Source organism: Hipposideros armiger, unplaced genomic scaffold (genome assembly GCF_001890085.2).
Source record: "Hipposideros armiger isolate ML-2016 unplaced genomic scaffold, ASM189008v1 scaffold_915, whole genome shotgun sequence".
Classification (NCBI taxonomy): Eukaryota; Metazoa; Chordata; class Mammalia; order Chiroptera; family Hipposideridae; genus Hipposideros; species Hipposideros armiger.
The window spans coordinates 104,428-123,789 of record NW_017732265.1 but is presented as its reverse complement, the minus strand read 5'-3'; the positions used below and the strand labels follow the sequence as shown (position 1 = coordinate 123,789).

At 34.0% G+C, this 19,362-nt stretch overlaps 1 protein-coding gene across 1 annotated transcript in view; it reads right to left on the bottom strand.

Annotated features, from left to right (window-relative positions):
• The window catches only part of COL11A1 (collagen type XI alpha 1 chain), a 146,209-nt gene that overhangs the window by 43,991 nt on the left and 82,856 nt on the right, over positions 1-19,362 (bottom strand). Inside the window, exons 37-40 of the mRNA XM_019630455.1 lie at positions 8,821-8,928; positions 3,005-3,112; positions 2,026-2,079; positions 871-924 (exon numbers count right to left, since the gene is read on the bottom strand). Of these exons, the coding sequence (XP_019486000.1) occupies positions 871-924; positions 2,026-2,079; positions 3,005-3,112; positions 8,821-8,928 (324 nt within the window). The remainder of the gene's footprint in view (positions 1-870; positions 925-2,025; positions 2,080-3,004; positions 3,113-8,820; positions 8,929-19,362) is intronic.

The following is a 19,362-nucleotide window of genomic DNA, read 5'->3' as shown; positions in this document are numbered from 1 at the left end:
TACAAATAACTAAGTGAAAAGTCAATTAAATTTCCAATATCTGCTACAAATATACCATTGTTTGTTTCTGCTTACATTCTTTGTTTCTGGATTATGACTGGCTTTGATTTTTTTTTTAAGAGTTTTTTTATTGGGGAATTGGGGGAATGGGAACAGCACTGGGGAATTGGGGGAAGGGGAACAGACAAGTTGCTGTCATTTTTGCTCTTTAGTCTAGTTGTGGAGGATGTTGCTTCACTGGCCCCAGTTGGCACCATCATTGCGCTCTTCCCGGGCGATGCAGATCAGCCGCCGGGTTTCTAGATGGCCGCTCACTGCGGCTGCTGGCCGCTCACGCTGGCTGCTGGCTTCATATGGTTGCCCATGGCAACCCACTGCCACAGGGACTGCAGCCTATGCCGTAGCCGGTGACTCATGGGCAGCCCAGCTCCAGGTCGAGCTGTTGTTCAGCATCTTAGCTGTGGAGGGCAGTGTCACTAGTGTCAATAGTCCCTCATATGTGGGATCCGAACCGGGGCCCTCTGGCATCCCAAGCCAGCTCTTAACCAACGTGCCACTCGGCCGGCCCCTGGCTTTGATTTTCTTATGTATATCAAGTAAAAGCTGTCTAATAGGAAAAAGCAATGTTCAGAATTTACTACAAATGAAGTAATTCTCAACTGATTACCATCTATTTTTAAATGAAGTCACAATGTTTTTTGTTTGTAAATGTCAGCCTGTTTAGCTATATTAGATCATTTGAATTTCATTCAATGTTAAGCATAGAAATAAACTTATCACCATGTGAAATCAACTGGCTATGTGACGGTTGATAAATTTAATAAGAGAACAGTAAGGATTTAGATTTGTTGAATGAAGAGGAATACTCACAGCAATTCCAGGGGCACCAACTGGACCTTGAAGACCTGGGGGACCAGGAGGACCCTGCAGCGAGATAAAAATCAATCATTTTGAAGCTGAAGCCAGAAGAGCTTCTAGCGCAGAACCTTTGGCCGATCAAAATCTATTAGGCATCTACACTTCTTTGGAAAAAAACCAAAAAACGTCTTTTGCGCTTAATGCAGTCCACCATTATTTACTTTACTCCTTGAGACTCAGATCGCCATTTTCCAATCAATTTTAAATTGGCAGCAATTGAAAGCACTCATATCTTCAACGTTGTGAATATTTAAAAATTGATTTCTATGCAAACATAAATCATGTTAAAGTTTCACATTTGAAAAGTTTCAAAATACCAAATTTCTTTAATGAGATATGTGTAAGAAAAAGTACATGAAAAGTTTGTCGATATGCTATCATCTAAATGACTACTAGGATGCAGGGGATTCTGTATATACAGAACGTAGTGATACATGAAAATTAAGCATTTTCTTCATACTTAAATGTATGTAAACTCAGTGTTATCTATTAAGTATACCGGAACTTCTTATTTTGAGTAATAGATTTTAATAGGTTTGTGAGTCTTACATGCATAAATATTTCTTGTTACATGTCTCTTTTTTATGTAAATAACTGTAGTTTTTTCATGTAAATAACTGATCAGGCATTATAAAATATCCAGGCAAAGAAAAAAAGCCATTGCATTATATTGTTCCTTATCATAACTGCCACATGTTGGGAAAATGGCTTATAGCAGTGGTTCAGAAAGTGGGGTCCATGGACCATTGGGTGCCCGAGACCCTTTCAGGTTTCTACCAGGTCAACATTATTTTCATAACAACACTAAGATTTTATTTGCCTTTAAGCCATAGGGAAATTTGATCTAATAATAGAGGGTAAAATTGCTGGAGTCTTCATCTCTGAGGCTTTTAGGGTTGGGATTACTGCATATCTTTGAATGTACATAACTGCAAAGAAGTTTTATTAGCATTGACTGAAGCCCAAACCAAACAGTTACCACCGAGGTAATATAGTATCGATATTATAATCTTTGGACAGGTAAGTTGTACTAATAAAAATATCCATGGTTAATAGCAAAAGATGTTAAATAAATAATGCCCCCTCAATAAAAAGTAGAAAACTTACATTTTCTCCTTTGTCACCCTTGCTGCCTTTCTGTCCCGGTTCGCCAATTTCACCCTGTATTTCAAATTTTGAGGTAAAGTTTTATCTCTAATATGTCATACCTGCCACTGCACTGTCATTGCTATCATCTCATTATTAAATTTTACATTAATGTAAATACATGCTGGCACTTAATGTTACTGTTTAAACTGTAAAAGCCTGGGTTCCCTCTGCTTCTCATTTTCTAGTATCGATTAAGACATAGACAAACAAAAGTCAACTGAGCTATGACGAATACTACAACTGGATTTTTAATTCACAAAATCAATTTTATCTGAAATGGCACCACTATAAACCGATAATGAAAGTACATTTATTTATACACAACTATAATTACACATTCACCAAAAATTATTGTTTTCTCCTGGTATTCTAAATGTTTCACATTATTAGAACTCTGGTTCACAAATTTTGTCATGGCATTTCACAATAATATTAGAAAATATATTAAATTCAAACATTTAACAACATAGCTATACATTCAGAATCAAGAGCTTAGATCTTTATATATTAGTAAAAGATAGAAAAGTACAGGATTATCAAATACACATACAGTTCATTCTTAAGTCTTACTCTGCAATATCCAAGGCACAAGGGCTAAATATATACAAGCAATTCATTACATTAACTTCACATTTATTTTAGAAGCATATATATTTAAAAATAAATAAGCAATTTTGGCATCTGCTATTTATTTCTTACTATCATTGCTCTTGTACATAGTCCCATTTCTTGTTGACATCCCCCATATTTCATGGGATAGATAGTAATTCTTAACCTCTTAAATAAAACTTTTGAGCACATGGAAGATGTATAAAACTTTGAAACAAAAGATATCTTTAGATTTGTCATCTAACCTTAAAAAGGATTAAAAATCTAGGATTCTTGAAACACATTATTTTTTTCCCAGGAGGTACTAACATGAATAAAGAACACCAACCTTGTCTCCATCTTCTCCGGGGGACCCAGCAGGCCCGGCAGGCCCCGGGAGACCCACGGGGCCTTGTACTCCATCTCTCCCAGCGGGGCCTTGGGGACCTTTTTCGCCCTGTATTGAACATCCAACAGATAATTATTTTGTTGTAAGAAACCTACAAATGATCTACTTGTTATAATTTTTAAAGTACCACTCTGACAGTCATACTCTGTCTTCCATATTTGACAAGGAAATTGCTTAATATTCCCAAGAAAAAAATATTTTCAAGTAGTAAATGATGATACAAAAGATCTCTACAGGCTTTTATGACTGAGAATACTATCCTTGTCAACAATTTATGAATCTCAAGCTATGGTCCACAAAAATCATTGACTCATCTTAGAATTTTTCTTCCAAACACACATTTTCCAATCAAGTATTATACATTGAAAAATGGGATGCTTGATCTCGCTGAGCCTTACTCCTCAGTGTTGCTGCTAAAACATCAAGGCAGTGGCTATTAAGACTGAAAAATCACAAAAATTCTTTTGCTCATCATCCAACTTTACAATAGACTTTAAGTGTAGCCATTTCATGTTTTAATAAATATTTCATGATTTCCTTAAATTTTGATATTTTAATTCATTGCTGCTTTCACTGATTCAAAATGACAAGCTTGCTAGCTTTTTTGGCTGTTTTTTGACAAAGGCATTATTTTCCTTTTTTAAAATGTAACTATATTGTGTCATTGAAAACATAATACCTTGATAATGAAGACAAGCTCTATTTTCCATTAAAAAAAATCCTTACAGAGTTTAAAAGAAATTACTTTCTAAAAGTCACTGATTTCATCAGTTTTTCACAAGGTATCTTCCTGATTTCACTCAGTGGTTCTATCTTTTCTCCTCTTGTACAAGCTGGGATCCCCAAGTCATTAGCTACTCCTGCCTTTGCTTTACTCTGCTCCCCAACCCCTTCCCTCATCACCTCCTGTCCCTTCACAATGACTAAGTTTTATATGTCTGTCTCTTGAATATATTTACTTTATTTATCTCCACCACTAACATCTTATCCCCAAATATTAGTAGCCTTCTTCTGAACTACTGAAATTACTTCCTTCCTCCCTCACATCTATTCTCGCTTCCAAACTCTTCCCTGTGCTGTAACCAGAGAGACAGTTGGATCATCTTACCAACATTCTACAGTCAGTTTGCTTTTTGAACATTCCTAAGATAAATACCAAGCTGTTAGTGCGGGCTTCCCTTATCTGGCTCCTACTTCCTGCCCAGCTGCGTCTAGCCTCCCTTGCCCTTGCTGTCTGCCCTCTAGACCTTTTCTTGGGTAAACCAGATTTCGTGCCCCTCCTGTCATTGGCCTGAGCACATGTTGTTCCCTAGGCCTGGAATGCTCCTAGGAAGAAGACACTTCACCTAGCTAATTCCTCCTCATCTTTTACATTCCACCATCAATGTCCTGCCCAAGCAAAGGCCCTGATTCCAACTTAGGTCCTTCTGCTATAAACGGACATAAACCAGGGCAATTTCCTTCCTATCACTAACCAGAGTTTGTAATTACACATGTACTTAGCGATCCTTTGCGTATACATCTAATTGCCCCTTCAGATAATACATTGTGTGAGGGTGGAAACTATCTGACTGCATTCCATTGCATCTCCCTGGCCTGTGGCCCAGACTAGCCACTTAAGGAATATTTGTTGAGTGAGTGAATCACCTAATGACAACAAAAATAACAAAATATCTATAAACAAAGTTAACTTCTTAACTCTGATTTATTATTTTCCTGGGTTCCATAGGATCTTATTTTTCAAAACTATGCCATAATTGTAATTTAAAATACACCCCTGATGTCACCTCTTATTTCCTTCAAATGAAATATTACAATTTCTTAAACCTATCTATACTCATAAAATGTGCAGTGCTATTTACAGTGAACTTCACTATTTTAAACACATCAGCTGATTCCAATATTTCTTCTTCACTTAGATTTCCTTGTGAGCCTGAACTCCAAAAATCAATTCTTTTATACAAGAGTATCTATAAATAAGACAGATTAATTCTGATCTGCCTTCATTTTAGTACACATAATCTCCAGCCAGGAATCACCTGCCATTTATTTCTTCTGATCTTGGTCTGTGTGGAGTCAGGAAAAATCTTTCAACTGATCTACACCACTCTAAATTTAGATTCTTCATTTACAACTCCACATGATGACCAACTCTTCCTCCATTATGCATCTCTTGGCCTTCAACCCACAGTTCTACCAGAACATCACCCACCTCTCCTTCAGCAGTTTTTATTTCATCACTTTTAGAGTCCTCTTCATTAATATTAATGTTAATGAATTTGTAATATTATTATTATTAATAATATTAATAGCTGACTCTTGCCTTGTAACATTGATAGAATTAGTTACTTATTTCCATGTCCTATGTTTGACTTGGCATGATCTTGTATTTAGCCTATACCCATACCCTCAACTTTTATTACAATTCACAGAATTCATCGCTTCTTATTCAAAAGCCAATTTATGCCCTTATTTTCTGGTTATTAATTCATTCTTTTTAATGACAACTCTGGTTCACACTATGATGATGAAAATAATCATCTACTGAAAAATTATTATCAAAGTTTTTCAAAGTGATTTAGCACTACAATTTCATCTAATCTTCACAAAATATTATGGTGATTTTCTTTTCACAGATGAGGAAACAGAGGTTTTGAGACGTTCAGTAAATTAGCCAAAATCACGAACTAAATAAATGATAGAACTGAGCTCCCAACCCAATTCTGACATCCTTAACTGCCTCACTTTTCACTAATTCTTTTCTTCTTATTGGTTAAGTCTATAAATACATGTGCATTACAATAAAAATAATGAGATAATGCATTCAATTCTGCTAGTATCTCCCCTTATTGCCCCACTATTCTCTTAATCCTATGGCTTACTTGAGGTGCTCTACACATACCTATTCCATCTTTATTATCCTTCTTTTTGAACCCAATTAATTACCCTAAAATCATGAATGGCCAGCTGGCCAAATACTGATCCTCTTTGTTGTTTCTCAGCTTTCAGTATTCTTGATCTTTTACAGCATTCAACAAAAGAGATTCTTTCTCTCTTGGCCAGGGGCATGATGGTGTGCCTTTGGATATATTTCCTATCACTCATGGACTCTTTTCCACTCTCTCCCTCTTAATGGATCCTTTAAAAACTCCCAACATTATGGTTCTCCCAAAGGGGTGAGTCCAAATCTCTACTCTCCCTCAACATTGTATCAATGGGAATTCAATAATATTGTTCCTAACGTCACTCTTATTCTAAATGACACCTGGATTTACAATTCTGACACTGATGGTTCTCTCTGCTTTGTACACACATGTTCTTGAAACTAGACATTTTTTCTAGTATCCCCAACTACTACTGCCTACTTCATTTATGGTTAATACATTGCCTTCACTGAGTTTTTGATTTAGGATTTTTTTCCCCCATTTCTACAGCTGTCTCTTAAATAGATGCATCAGCAACATAGCTTCCTATCTGTAATCCTTGAATCCAGTACCTCCCTAACGCAATTAATAGTTTTCTTCAACTATTCTCCTTAATTGAAATACGTTTATCAATGCATTACGTTAGAAAAGATTGTAGCTTCCTTCTCCCTACCTGCTTCCCAGGACTCCCACCCTCAGAGTTTCTAATCCAACTGACTAATTTGGGGATGCATATTAGGCCTCAGCTATTGCCTTAAGTAGGTCACATGGCTATATATGGCTCTTGTTCTCCACTTTCTCTCTTGCAAGGAGCTGGGTTGGTGGATAAGTGGACCAAGGGCTTGCCTTCCGCAGATCCCCACCTTGTCATTCTTTATGCAAGCCTTAACTTGCTGATAATCACATTGCATTTTCTAACACAAGCTGCTCAGAGGAGTTTAAATGCAACATTTACATTTGGGTTAAGGAAAAGGTAAAAGGCTGTACTTCACATCTTTGCCAATGTTCCCATCAGTTTTTATAAAAGCTCCACATGGAAGTCTATGGGTCCTTTCACCCAAGGACTTTATAACCATTTTATGCTACCATCCCTAATAGACACCTTCTTAAACAATACTACCTAATACAGTGTCTAGTACTTAGTTGCTCTCAGTAACTATTTATTGGATAAAAGAAACAATAGAATGAACATCTTAGAATCTCTGTTGGCGGTGGGAATAATGGAGAGAGGAAAGATGGGGGAAGTATTCCCTTGTCCCTTCCTCATCAGAATGTCATCAGTCACCATGAAAACCAGGCCCGAATCTTTGCTCTTACAAGGGCAGTAATTTCTCTTCTATCTCACCCAGTTTGTTACCATAATTTTCAGTACTTTTCCATATTCTTTTCTTTATTTCAGTATTTTACTTCTTCATAAAGTCAAGGTATTTAACCACTTTAAAACCCAGCATTCAATCCTTTAAAGAATTCTTGACCTCTCTTATTAGTATTTCCTCAATTAATATGAAAACCAATATATGTCCTTTTCATCTGTATGCATTCTTCACTGCGTTGTGCCAAGATATGGGTGCCCTGAATTTTTTAATGAACTTATACAAAAGGGTCTGAATCAATGTATTTTCTATCCCTTCATAGTGCACAGTGTACTATAAAAGTTATATGGACAAAATCTTTAGTTTCCAAGCTTGGTTGGAAATTATAGAACTTATAAGAGGGAAGCAAAGAATAAAATTTTCACAGTTGTTTATTAACATTTGAGAAAACAATATCTAAATTTTCAACAAATTTACTCAGCTAGGAATATATTGGTTAAAAAAATTCTCAGTAAGAAAATGTACTTTTTCTGTTACTCAGAAACCCTATCCATAGGTGGCATGCCTCATTTTAATATTTTAAATGTTTCTGAAAGGTAATGAATTATAGAAAACAATCATTTTAATTTGCAAACATGAGTAATATCACAAACAGTAATGAGAGAAAATGCTTGCACAATGAAAGCAACTTGCTTAATCTGAATCAACTTGCAAAAACTAAAGTTTAGTGATAAAAAAAGGTATTTTGAAATTCATAGGCTTAAACTAGCTTATATGTTTCAAGACTTACATGTATACCAAAATATTAAACTCATATTTTGGTGTATGATGGTTGGCAATTTTCATTTACATTTACTGAATGAGTTGGTGTTTTAATCTTGAAGGATGAGAGAATGCTTTTTTTTTTTTTCAAGAAAGTTAATTTGATTAAATCAAATACAGGAACAAAAACAGGGGAAAAAATCTTCACAAAAAAACATAAACCTAATGAATAGAGTATTGTCCATGATTATTTAAATATAAAATTTTAAAGTCCTAGAAATATAAGATAAAATAATTGGTCAGATATTTTCCACCTTATTTACTGTAAATCAAAACTCAAATTACATGAGAACAGCCACTTTTTCTGGGTTTCATTTATAGACTATGAAAATGGTTGGAAATAAAGTGGTATTACAAGAATGAAAAGTGCACACTTTTCTAACATAAAGCAGCAAGGGATGGTTCTAATCAAAATTCCAATTTTATTTTTTTAAAGGAGCAAAATCAGAAGTTTTTTACATTAATAATATCCAACTCCCTCACAGGTATTAGGGTTTCATAAAGGGTGGAAAAATGTCATCTCATTTAATTGACTTTGAAATTTTCTCTATTATAGATATAAAAAGAAGTGTGTTTGTATGCCAGGCACATATGCAGTGAGAATGCAATAGAGTATGAAGAGCTAATATCCTTGAATAAAAAGTAATAACTTGTGCAGGGTGGCAGTATAATATATATATATTTTGAAATTACTTACAGGAGCACCTTTCTCTCCTGCTGGACCAGGAGGACCCTGAGGCCCTGGACGCCCTGGCAATCCAATTGGACCGGCTGTACCTGCTGAGCCACGTTCTCCAGGTGAGCCCTGGTACATGGGGAAAAAGCATTTTATTACTGATGACGGAAATGTGATACTGACTTAGGAATCACTTACTAATAGTGGAAACTTATGGTATAGTAAATAATGTAAAAGCCACTTTTAGACAATTTTAAGATCGCAAACAAAAACAGTGATACTCATTATTTGGAAGACTAATTTCTAGTCTAATATTACACAGATATTGAAGTTAGAAAATATTGATAAGAAAATTTCAAAATTATATACCTTAATATCTTACAAGTGTTATCTTTTTTCATTTGTGTTCACAATTATTCACAAGGCTTTGTAAGACATGAATCCCCCAAAAAACTTTCTATATTATTTTTTCATATATTATTATGGATTGGCTGAATATACCTTCTAGACTAGTATTTTCCAAAGTGGTTTTTGGGTTTCCCCTCAAACTTGCTGAATCACAATTGTAAAGTCCTAAATGACTTCAGAAATTGTCATTGCATTAGGTTACAAATATAGTTTTTTACATAATAAGTTTGGTAATCACTATCTCAGAGTTTGGACTTTTTCCCAGAAAATAAGTCCATACATTTATTTTGGAGTCCTATAGGGGCCTATAGGTTTTATTATAAACACTGACAAGATAATTCATATTTGGCTAGGTGTATCCAATTGAGTTTCAAGGAAATGGCATATATTTTCTGCTAATTTGCTTTCAAATATATTTAATGTGGGAAATTTAAAAAGTGTGGATACTGCCTTCATATTTATTATCTCTAACCATTTAAGAAAATACTATTTGAAGTAACAACAAAATAAATGTAAAATATATTTACTAAGTCCTGTAAAGCTCAAGTATAACCTATTTATTCTTTCCAATTTTATTTAATAAAAGACAAAAAGGATGCTGTCTTTGGATTAATTCTTAAATGGGTCATTAAATTATAATTTATAATTTCCTTTCTTAATTGAATTAAATGTGAAATATTAGAAAATATGATTATTAGTGTTCCTTAATAATTAAGATATTTAGATAATAACAATATCATTACAAAACTCAGAAGAAATGATTTATGAAAGCTAGAAAATATAATACTTTAACATTTATTTTCTAATATCATACTGCCTATATTTTAGAAATTATTTTATTTATTCTCTGTAATGAAAACATCAGTGACTCCCAGAAGCTATTTAATTGGAATTTCTTTAATTTTAGTACCTATTCAATTTTATTGAAATATTCCATGCTTACAAAAAAAGTATAAGAATATTTACTACTTAATATATATTTAAAAACAAATCCAGGAATTGTTGCTCATATTGCATAATAACTAATCAAGAGTTGTGTGAAAATTAAATTTTTACCAATCATATTTTAAATACTAAAGAAGAAATAATTACAAAGGAAAATTGCAGTGTTTTTAGACCATAAACATCTATCCCTTGTCAAAACCTTCTATTTAGTTTCATAACATTAGAGATTTTTTTTTTACAAAGAGTCCACCCCAAGTGGTGTAAGTGTTAAACAGTTGGCAGACATTGGATGAACGATCCCCGAGGCCAGTGTAGAAGAGAAAAACGAGCGTAGAGTCTGACGAGTGTCTTACATTCAAGTGCAGCCCAAAGGGTGAAAGGAATCAAAGATCTGTCTACTTATTAGAGACAGAGAGATCAGAGGGAAGGCTGCAGGTGGAGGAAGAGGGCAAAGGAAAGAGAGAGAGGGAGAGCATGAGAGAGAGAGAGAGAGAGAGAAAAAAAAAGGAAAAGGGGGGGAGATAGAGATAAGAGAGAGACAGGAGGAGGAGGAGGAAGAGGAACAGGAGGGCTAGGGGAACGAGCGAGGACCCTGAAATTCAGAGGAATGAAGAATGCAAAGGTAGTCCTTGAATTACAAAAAAGAGAAAAAGAAAAGGTTCCGCTTGAAAGCATTCATTTTTTGGTAACAGAAAAATATCAACAAGAGACCATATATAATGTGTCTAGGGTGATCCTGTTTTATTCAGGTTTATACTAACAATTCTAAAGATAAATCTATCAAGGATCAGTGTGCACACAAGGTGAGACTATATTATACTTTTGTTTTATCATTTTACTTGTAAAATTTCCGAAAATGATTACTACCCATAGTGTTATCAAATAAAAACTATGCATCCAGTTTAAGTGCTGAGATATTTTATTTATAATTGACTATACGAAGAAAGGTGCAATTTTTATTTGTTAGACCATGAAATCTTTCCCTTTAATCCTGTTTTAAATTTAAACCCTAATTGTTCAAAGACTACCGGAGGAAGATATCACAGTAGACTGTGTTGAGGTTGACAGCTAAGACTGGAATGTTAAAAAGGAGAGATTCACTAGAAAGCAGAAACTTATATTAGGAGAATTTATTATGTTTTGATTATTGAGCCTACTAAACAATTATTGTGCTTAAGTACTTTGCATATGTAATATATTGCCATTCCTATATGATTTCCTTAGTTTTCAGGTAAAGGCCAGAAGGCTAGCTGGTAGGCTCTAAGCTGCACAAAGTTTTTTCTACAATACCTAGTACTTCATAAATGGTGGAAAACAAAAAAACCCCAAAAATCCTGATTGTTTGTTCCACTACAATACAAACATATTTTGCTAAATTTTAATAAGTAGAAGAAATACAGGCACTTAAGACCACTTCTACCAGAACAAGCTCATATTGGTTGAACTCTCTTTAACCTGAGAAAACTTAAAATTATTGATGGCAATGCTAATTTCCTTTGCCCAAGCAGTCATTCTCTGTCATTCAAATAGCTCATTTGAACTTTGCTATACAATTCATTAGAATGGTTGCCCTTTGTCACCATCATTTACAAGTTTATTGTTAATTTTCAACAACAAAGAATTGTTTAAAACTTAAATATTTCTTTCTTATATGCAGAACTCTAAAATCATTTGGATTAATGTATCTTTTTGAGAATATATTTACCCTTGATCTTCCCAGTAAAATATTCATATACGCACACTCAGAGTTGTTTGTTTGTTTTTTACTTCATATTTTAGTATTGCGATGTGAAAATATTTTCTCCTAAATATATCTTTCATTATCCCTCTAACACAATATGCCCATTTTTACCTCTGAATATTTAGCCACATTTATCTCCTACCTTGGAAAGTCTTTGGTCTATTCCCATACTATTAAAATCCCAGCCACTCTTTATGTGCATGATACCAACAACCTTTCCCACAAGTAGTGTTATGTTAAAGCATAAGACATCCTTCTAAATATTTCTCACACAGACTACATAATACTCTATGTTTTCTACCATTATTTTCTGCAGGAATTAATGTAGCATTTGTCATACTGAATTTTGTCCTGCAAATAAGTCTATGATTTCTTCATTAATATTTTCAAAGCATAAAATATTTAGTGTATCCATTAAATAAGTATAAATAATAGTAATAAATATAAGAACATTATAAAATTAGAGACATGCATTTGTTTTTTAATATAGCATATGAACATGATGGATATGTTGAAAACATAGGATCTCAATGTATTCATGTAATCAAATAAATATTTTCATGTCCATCAAGTAGAGAAAGAATGAAACTTTGAATCAATGACAATGTGTATTGTTTATAGATATTACATACTATTTTTTATTATACAAAGCTTAAATATTTTAATGACTCCCTTGGAGCATTAATAAGATTGAATTTCAGATTTCAATCTTGCTTGTGGAAGCTGCATTAAAATTAACAATAAAAACGTATTACTTTCCTGTAGTTAAAATATTGCTCATGATCTTGTCTCAACTCATTAACTTCAAAACAATGAATGAAGACAAGGAGAGATTTTTTTGTTCCCTAAAGTATACAACTGCAATTTCCTTTTCCATTGGTTATTTCCAATATTCTATAAGTTTAGATATTTTTAATAACAGTATGCTTTGCAATTTTATTTTATACAGCTATAAATGAAAAGTGAAAATCTCTGATGATATCTACCAATTAAGTAAATGATATTACAAACTTGCAAATCTTATTGAAATATCCCCAGGCCAACTTTGAAAAGAATAAGCCTATGAATCCTCTAGTCCCAGGTGAATCTAGAGAAGCCCCATTTAAAGAAAAAAAAATGAAAATTTGAGCTCAATATTAAAAAGAGAACCCATTTATACATTTAACAAAAACACAGTGAGAATCTGAATCTTGTAACATTGACTGTGAATACAAATTGTATTCACATTCCACATAATATCACAATATTACAGTAGATATCAGCCCTTGAGAAACTCACATTGCAAATGCATCTTTTTTCCATAAAGGGTAGACATTTATAGTAATAGATATTATTTCATTGTTCTATAACTGGCTATAGTAAAGAGAAAAGGGCTTTATAAATAACCACATCTACAACAAATACGTTTGGGTTTAAACATAGTTTCAATAGATAATGATAAGCTCCCAGGATTTTTACTTTTGTTTTTTCACTGATCTCCCACAATTTGAGTAGGTACTGGCATTTAGCAGGACCTAAGTCAATGTGTCAATTGTATGTGTGAACTTTTCCTTTCCAGAACTGGAACCACTGGGTTTGCCATCTATGGATCACTTTTCTTGCCAGGAATAGTGTGTCATCACAAATTTGTGATTTTAATGTGGTTTTACATCTACAGTTCTTTAAGACCATGTCTTTCTTAAAGTATGAATGAACAGATGTTAAAGAACTCTACATAAACAACATGTTTCAAAAATAGATATATAATCTCAAATGACTGTAGAAGGGAAATTTTATAGAAAACTAAGAACCAGAAGGTCATGCGGCATATCTAAAGTCAGACTATTAAAAGAAGGGTAGAGCTTTCCCCACATAACAGTATCTTTAATCCTAATTTACACTGTTTGTCAAGTAAAAAGGGGGGGAGGTCAAAGGTAAAAAAATAATAATAATTAAAAAACCAAAAAATAAATAAAGTACCTATCAGCTTTTTTAGCTTTTCACCTAATGGTCTTAGTAGTTACTAATGATCATTGCCTATATCTATGAAAAATACAAAACAAAAGAAGAAGCCAATGAAGGAGTAAGTTTGAAATAGTATATAAATTAATGGTATAAAATAGAGGAATTCAAATATTGTCCTTAACAAGTCACCAGTGACCTAAGTGAGAGCAACTGGAACAACAGTAATTGGGACATTAGCCAGATGAGTGATATATGAAAATATGATTACATATAAATTAATTAAGTATAAATTATTAAGCTAATTATTACATATAAGTTTCCAACACTAAAAATACAGTGGTATTTTAGACTATAGCAACATTAAATAAGAAGAAATCCTGTCATGCCAACCTTATTTACAAAAAGTCCTCAATCAACTATCCGTATACTCATCTCTCTTTAGGAATGATGAATAGCTTACATGTCAAAAGTGCATAACTGGAAAGCACTCACAGAAAGAAGGGCTAAAAACTCTAGAAATACCATTTTCCGAATTTGTGATTTATGTAGCAATGGACACATGACAAATTAAAAGTTTTCCAAAGGCAATAGTATGTGTTAAATTACATGAATTATCATGATCATAGTATCATAAAATATTCTGTTATTCTAATACTAAACATTAACCACTATAGGTCAGTTGTTTTCAACGGAAAGGTGGGCATTTACCTGCTTTTGAAAGGGAAGAATTTATATGTATCTATTTAGTTACCTTTCTTTAATTTTACGTTAGCTTTATCCTCATCTGTAGCTCCTTGCCCTACGTCTTAACAATAGTAATGAAACCAGAAGCAGTAGCATCAGTTTATGTTTTTAGAGCTTGGGGAAGAGCAGTTATTTCTCTGACTCTTCACACAAAAGAGAACACCCAGATGAAATTTTCTGAGTTATTTTCACTGGGTGTTTCATGTTCTGAGGAGCATTTGTAAGGTGAATGAAAGTAGTCAATAGAGACATCATCTCATCAGCATTCAGTTAAAAGGGAGGCCACTAGGGAGAAGAAACATAAATACAAAAAGGTCTTATGACCCAGAGCTATATAAGTGAAAGCAAAAAGAAAGAAAGAAAGAGAGAGAAATAGAGGGAGAAAGAGAGGAGGAGGAAAGAAAGAAACGAAGGAAGGAAGGGAGGGAGGGAGGAAGGAAGGAAAGGTTGCCCCTTTCTTTTTAAGGCCAAATTGACCTTTATGGCAAAATTAGTGTGAGGTAATTCCCACTTCCCAGGTAGCTAGTATTTTAGATCAGATAACATAAAATTCAGATAAGACATCAACCATTACCAGAATTTAAAGCACAAATTCTGAATGATTATCTCCAAGTCCTACAATATCTTCATCTTTTTTCATTGATGTCACCACCATCTTTACACTTGGGTCATCCCTGGTTGGATGTCATAATAGCCAGCTGAGATCTACTTGGGTTCCAATAGAGAAAACGTGCTTTATCTTAAAAAGCATAGCACATGACTCAATTAGTCAGTAGGTGTAATCCTAAAACCTTGTCATCTCTTGTTTGAGAAATAAGTAAATGGCAGTGCAAAGAGGGTTCTCTGGAATGGGATGTAGAAAAAAAATTAGAATTAATAGGAATTATGATAGGAAGGGCTTATAAGCTCTAAAGGAAGAGATGGCAAGATGTGCTGCTAATTTCAACAGCACTTGAAGAGGAAAAGAGTATCATCAGGATCACCAGGGGACAGTTATGAAATAGGGGTCACAGGAAAGGGGTAGAGACATATGTATTGTATGATTGCAATAGATGTTTATCATTTAGCAGCTGTGTCTGGCCCCCTCAGCTTTCTCCAATATTGACTCCCACTCCTCCCAGGTAAAAAAAGAAATGTGGTTGTAAGAATATAAAGCTTTCATTAAGCCCACTACATATTTCTTTTAATTGCCTCAGTTTTAGAGAAATAACTGTTGGCAATGAGAGGATTCCTATCAGAAAGAAAAATATACACAGGAGATGTATTTATTGAATACATTTTCCTTTATGAAAACATAGGTGACAAGAGCAATCGGAGAATTTGCTGGTGTAATATATTTGTATACATTGTGTCTACAGAAATATAAAACCTGTACTCAGTTTATGTTCAACAGGAGAAAAATGCTGCACTGCCTTCCTCTCGTCGCTCAGCGCCTCATTGCTTCTGTTTTGTGTGTGTACATCAAGGTGGGCACTTAGTGGGTGGACCCCCTGAGTTCAGAAAACACACCTGGGCTTTGACTGGTTGTCTATACCCAGCTCTTGGATACAACATCACGCATACAGTAAATACGTGGTTTCTGCCAGACTTTAAAAGGTCAAAGTCACAGAACTCTGTTGGGATAATTTTGTTTGTCCTAAGTGGGAGCATTTAGAAAATGTTTCTCAATATACATTCACTCCTAGTAGCAAAAGCTTTAGAGAACTATGACATATTAGTTCTTTGCTAAGATGATTAAAACAGTGATGAGCACTTTGAGACTATATTTAGCACTCAAAGAAAATGCTTTTCATAGATAAAACTGATTTTTATTTATAGCTCCAACTCCAACATAATTCCTTTAGGCAAAAGTCATTTTTCTCACCTGTCTTCTTTGTTCTGTCTTTTAATATATCACTTATTATTTGTTATTTTATCTATTTCATAACTGTCTTCATCAGTAAACCACAAGCTCTTTGCAGGAAATGTCCATTTAATGAATCTCTACAATTTCAGTTTATTAGATCAGTCCATTCAGATATTTATTTAATTATAGTTTTTCCACAAGAAAGACTAATAGCAGCTTACAGGGAAGATATAAAATATAAGAGAATATAAATAAGAAATAATTAAGAAAAATAGATATGCAAGAAACTATTTATTGCTAAAAAATAAAACCAACAATATTAGTAATCTAAAAATGCATACTGTAGACCAAGGTTTTTCTCAATTGCAGGTCATGATCCATTAATGGGTCTTGCATAGCATTTAAAAATATTGACTAGAAAAAAATATAATGGATAATATTAAAGTACATCACATGGACTGTTTTTATATAGCAAGCTATATTCAAAAAGTTTCAGTCATAAAGCAAAGAGGTATCTTCTCTATTGTGTCTCAATTTTGACTCTATGATTTCTGTAAGACAAAGCAAAAAGAGAAATCTAATTTTCATGATTTATGAAGATATAAACCAGGTAACTGGTCACGAAATTACAAGTATTCCTGAAGCTATGGTTAGGGAGGGATTTCTTCTGAGGATATTCATAATGAGGACCCTGTGTGAAGTGGTCCCCTGGGTCCTCAGACAGGTCCTTTGGTTGATGCAACTCTACACATCATAGTTCCTCTCAATGTAAGCGCACAGCATCACAGTCAGACCTAGCAGAGGTCAGTAAACCCACTTCTATAGGTGCCATAGCAACGTGATACAAATAGCCTGGTCTATGTTTCTGACTGAATGGATTATAAATAATCCATTATTTATAAAGGATTCAACCTGTCTATTTGTTTAAGCAGTTTAAACTTTGCTTCATTCAAATTAAGCAACTGCTATAAAGAGCACGTATAGGAATATTAAAGCCCAGTGAACCATAATATTAGCTCTTTAACTCTCTTCCTTTTGACAAAATTGTTCACAGGGGTAAAGAAGGATCAAGAAGGCTTGAAAATGAAATCAAAAGATGGGGGGAAATTTAATTAAGCAGATGTTTACAGCGTGAGAGATATACAAATCTGGAAATGAGTCTATGTAATGTGCTATTATGGGTTTTTTCTTCAAAGGCAGCGTTTCTCAACCTGTGGGTTGCAACCCTTTTGGGGGTCGAATGACCCTTTCACAGGGGTCGCCATGTACTCGTATGTGGGCATACCTGCATGTGGGCCTGAAGATGGATAGAGGAGCGGTGTCTCGGTTCCTAAGACCATCAAAAATATGTGTTTTCCGATGGTCTTAGGCGACCCCTGTGAAAGGTTGAGAACTGCTGTAAGGACTGTAAACTTCGGCGAGTGACTTACCTTCTCTAAACCTCAGATCTCTTGCCTTTAAAAATGAAATGATAATACCTACCTGGCCAGGTTGGAAAAATTAAATAAAATAATGATTATAAAGTTCTTAGTATTAAGAATTGAACTGATAAACACTTTTAATATTATTTCATTTTCTATTTTCTTTACCCTTCATATTCTTTATTCACATTCTTTTCCTCCAAGAATTCATCACTTTAATTTTTCTCCTATACAAATAACTGCAAAATCTCCATCCTTCTCTGCTCCTGTGAATCTCAGTCCTGTACTTATAATTACTTAGTCAAAATCCCAAAAGTAACATTAATATGAGATTGATAAAAACTCAGACTGATCTATGACAGAATCAAAAAGTTCTACAGGATATTCTTATGCCTTTATTAGTTATGACTTACAATTTCATTCTCTCTCACCAACTGGCTAGTTATTTCCTTCTGATATTTTGATGTCACATTTTTGATCAACATTGCAAATTAGAACCTGTTTTCTTGCCAAAGCAGTCACTGCTCCTGATTCTTTGTTTTTAATATCAATTTTAAGGTAACGCATAGGAAGCCTTGAACCTCAAAAAACAAGAATTAGCATGAACAAATTTTCTGGATAAGTTACCATTTACATCCAGAAATGCAACAGTTTTTGTTTGTTTTTTTTTGTTTTTAATCTTAGTCATTTGGAATAAAAGTTTTTCAAAACCAAATTTCACATGCACATAATTGCTTTAAATGGAGTAAACTGAGGCTTATTTAGCACTTGTTATGGAGAAGTCCCCATCATGAACCTCTTCGCTATATTTACAGCAATTACAGCAATTGTGCAAGGAACTAATAAATGTGGATGATATCTTTCCTTCTAGTGGTTCCTCTTCCAACAACTCAACAGAAGAATTTTAATTGGTTGATGCCTGAAGAAATGGATATGCAAATTTATTGTAAGAATAGGTGTTAATTTCAAATAAATGAACTCACAGTGAGCATCTGTAAAGCATTTCTAATAGTGAAGTATAAAAAGGCGTTTTAAAAATCTTTTGTGACTGCTAGGAGGTTTTGGATTGTCCTATGAGAGTGTTTTCATTTTGTTGCTGTGGTTCCTGTCCAGGTAAAGTTGCTCCAGGCATACAAAGCATCACTAAGCTGTCATTCCCACAAGGCCACGAGCTTGAGGTTACCATTCAGGTGGCATCTTTCCTCACTGTCCAAATCCAGTCTCAGTAATGAATCCTCCTACCCTGCCTCCCAAGGGTTTGGTACATCTGCACTGTTCTTAGACTTCCCACAGCCCTAGTCATCAGCTCGCTCTTCCATTATGACATGAATTACTAAACTTGTATGCTCATCAAGTCTCCGTCATCTGTGTTACATGTTATACACTAATGATGACTTTTTTCTTCAAGTTTTATTTAAATGTTTTACTCAAAAAAAAACAACCTATTTTTTTCACTCCACTTACTCCAAAACTTCAAATGTTCAACTACTGCAACTTGCCTTTTTATTTTTTTT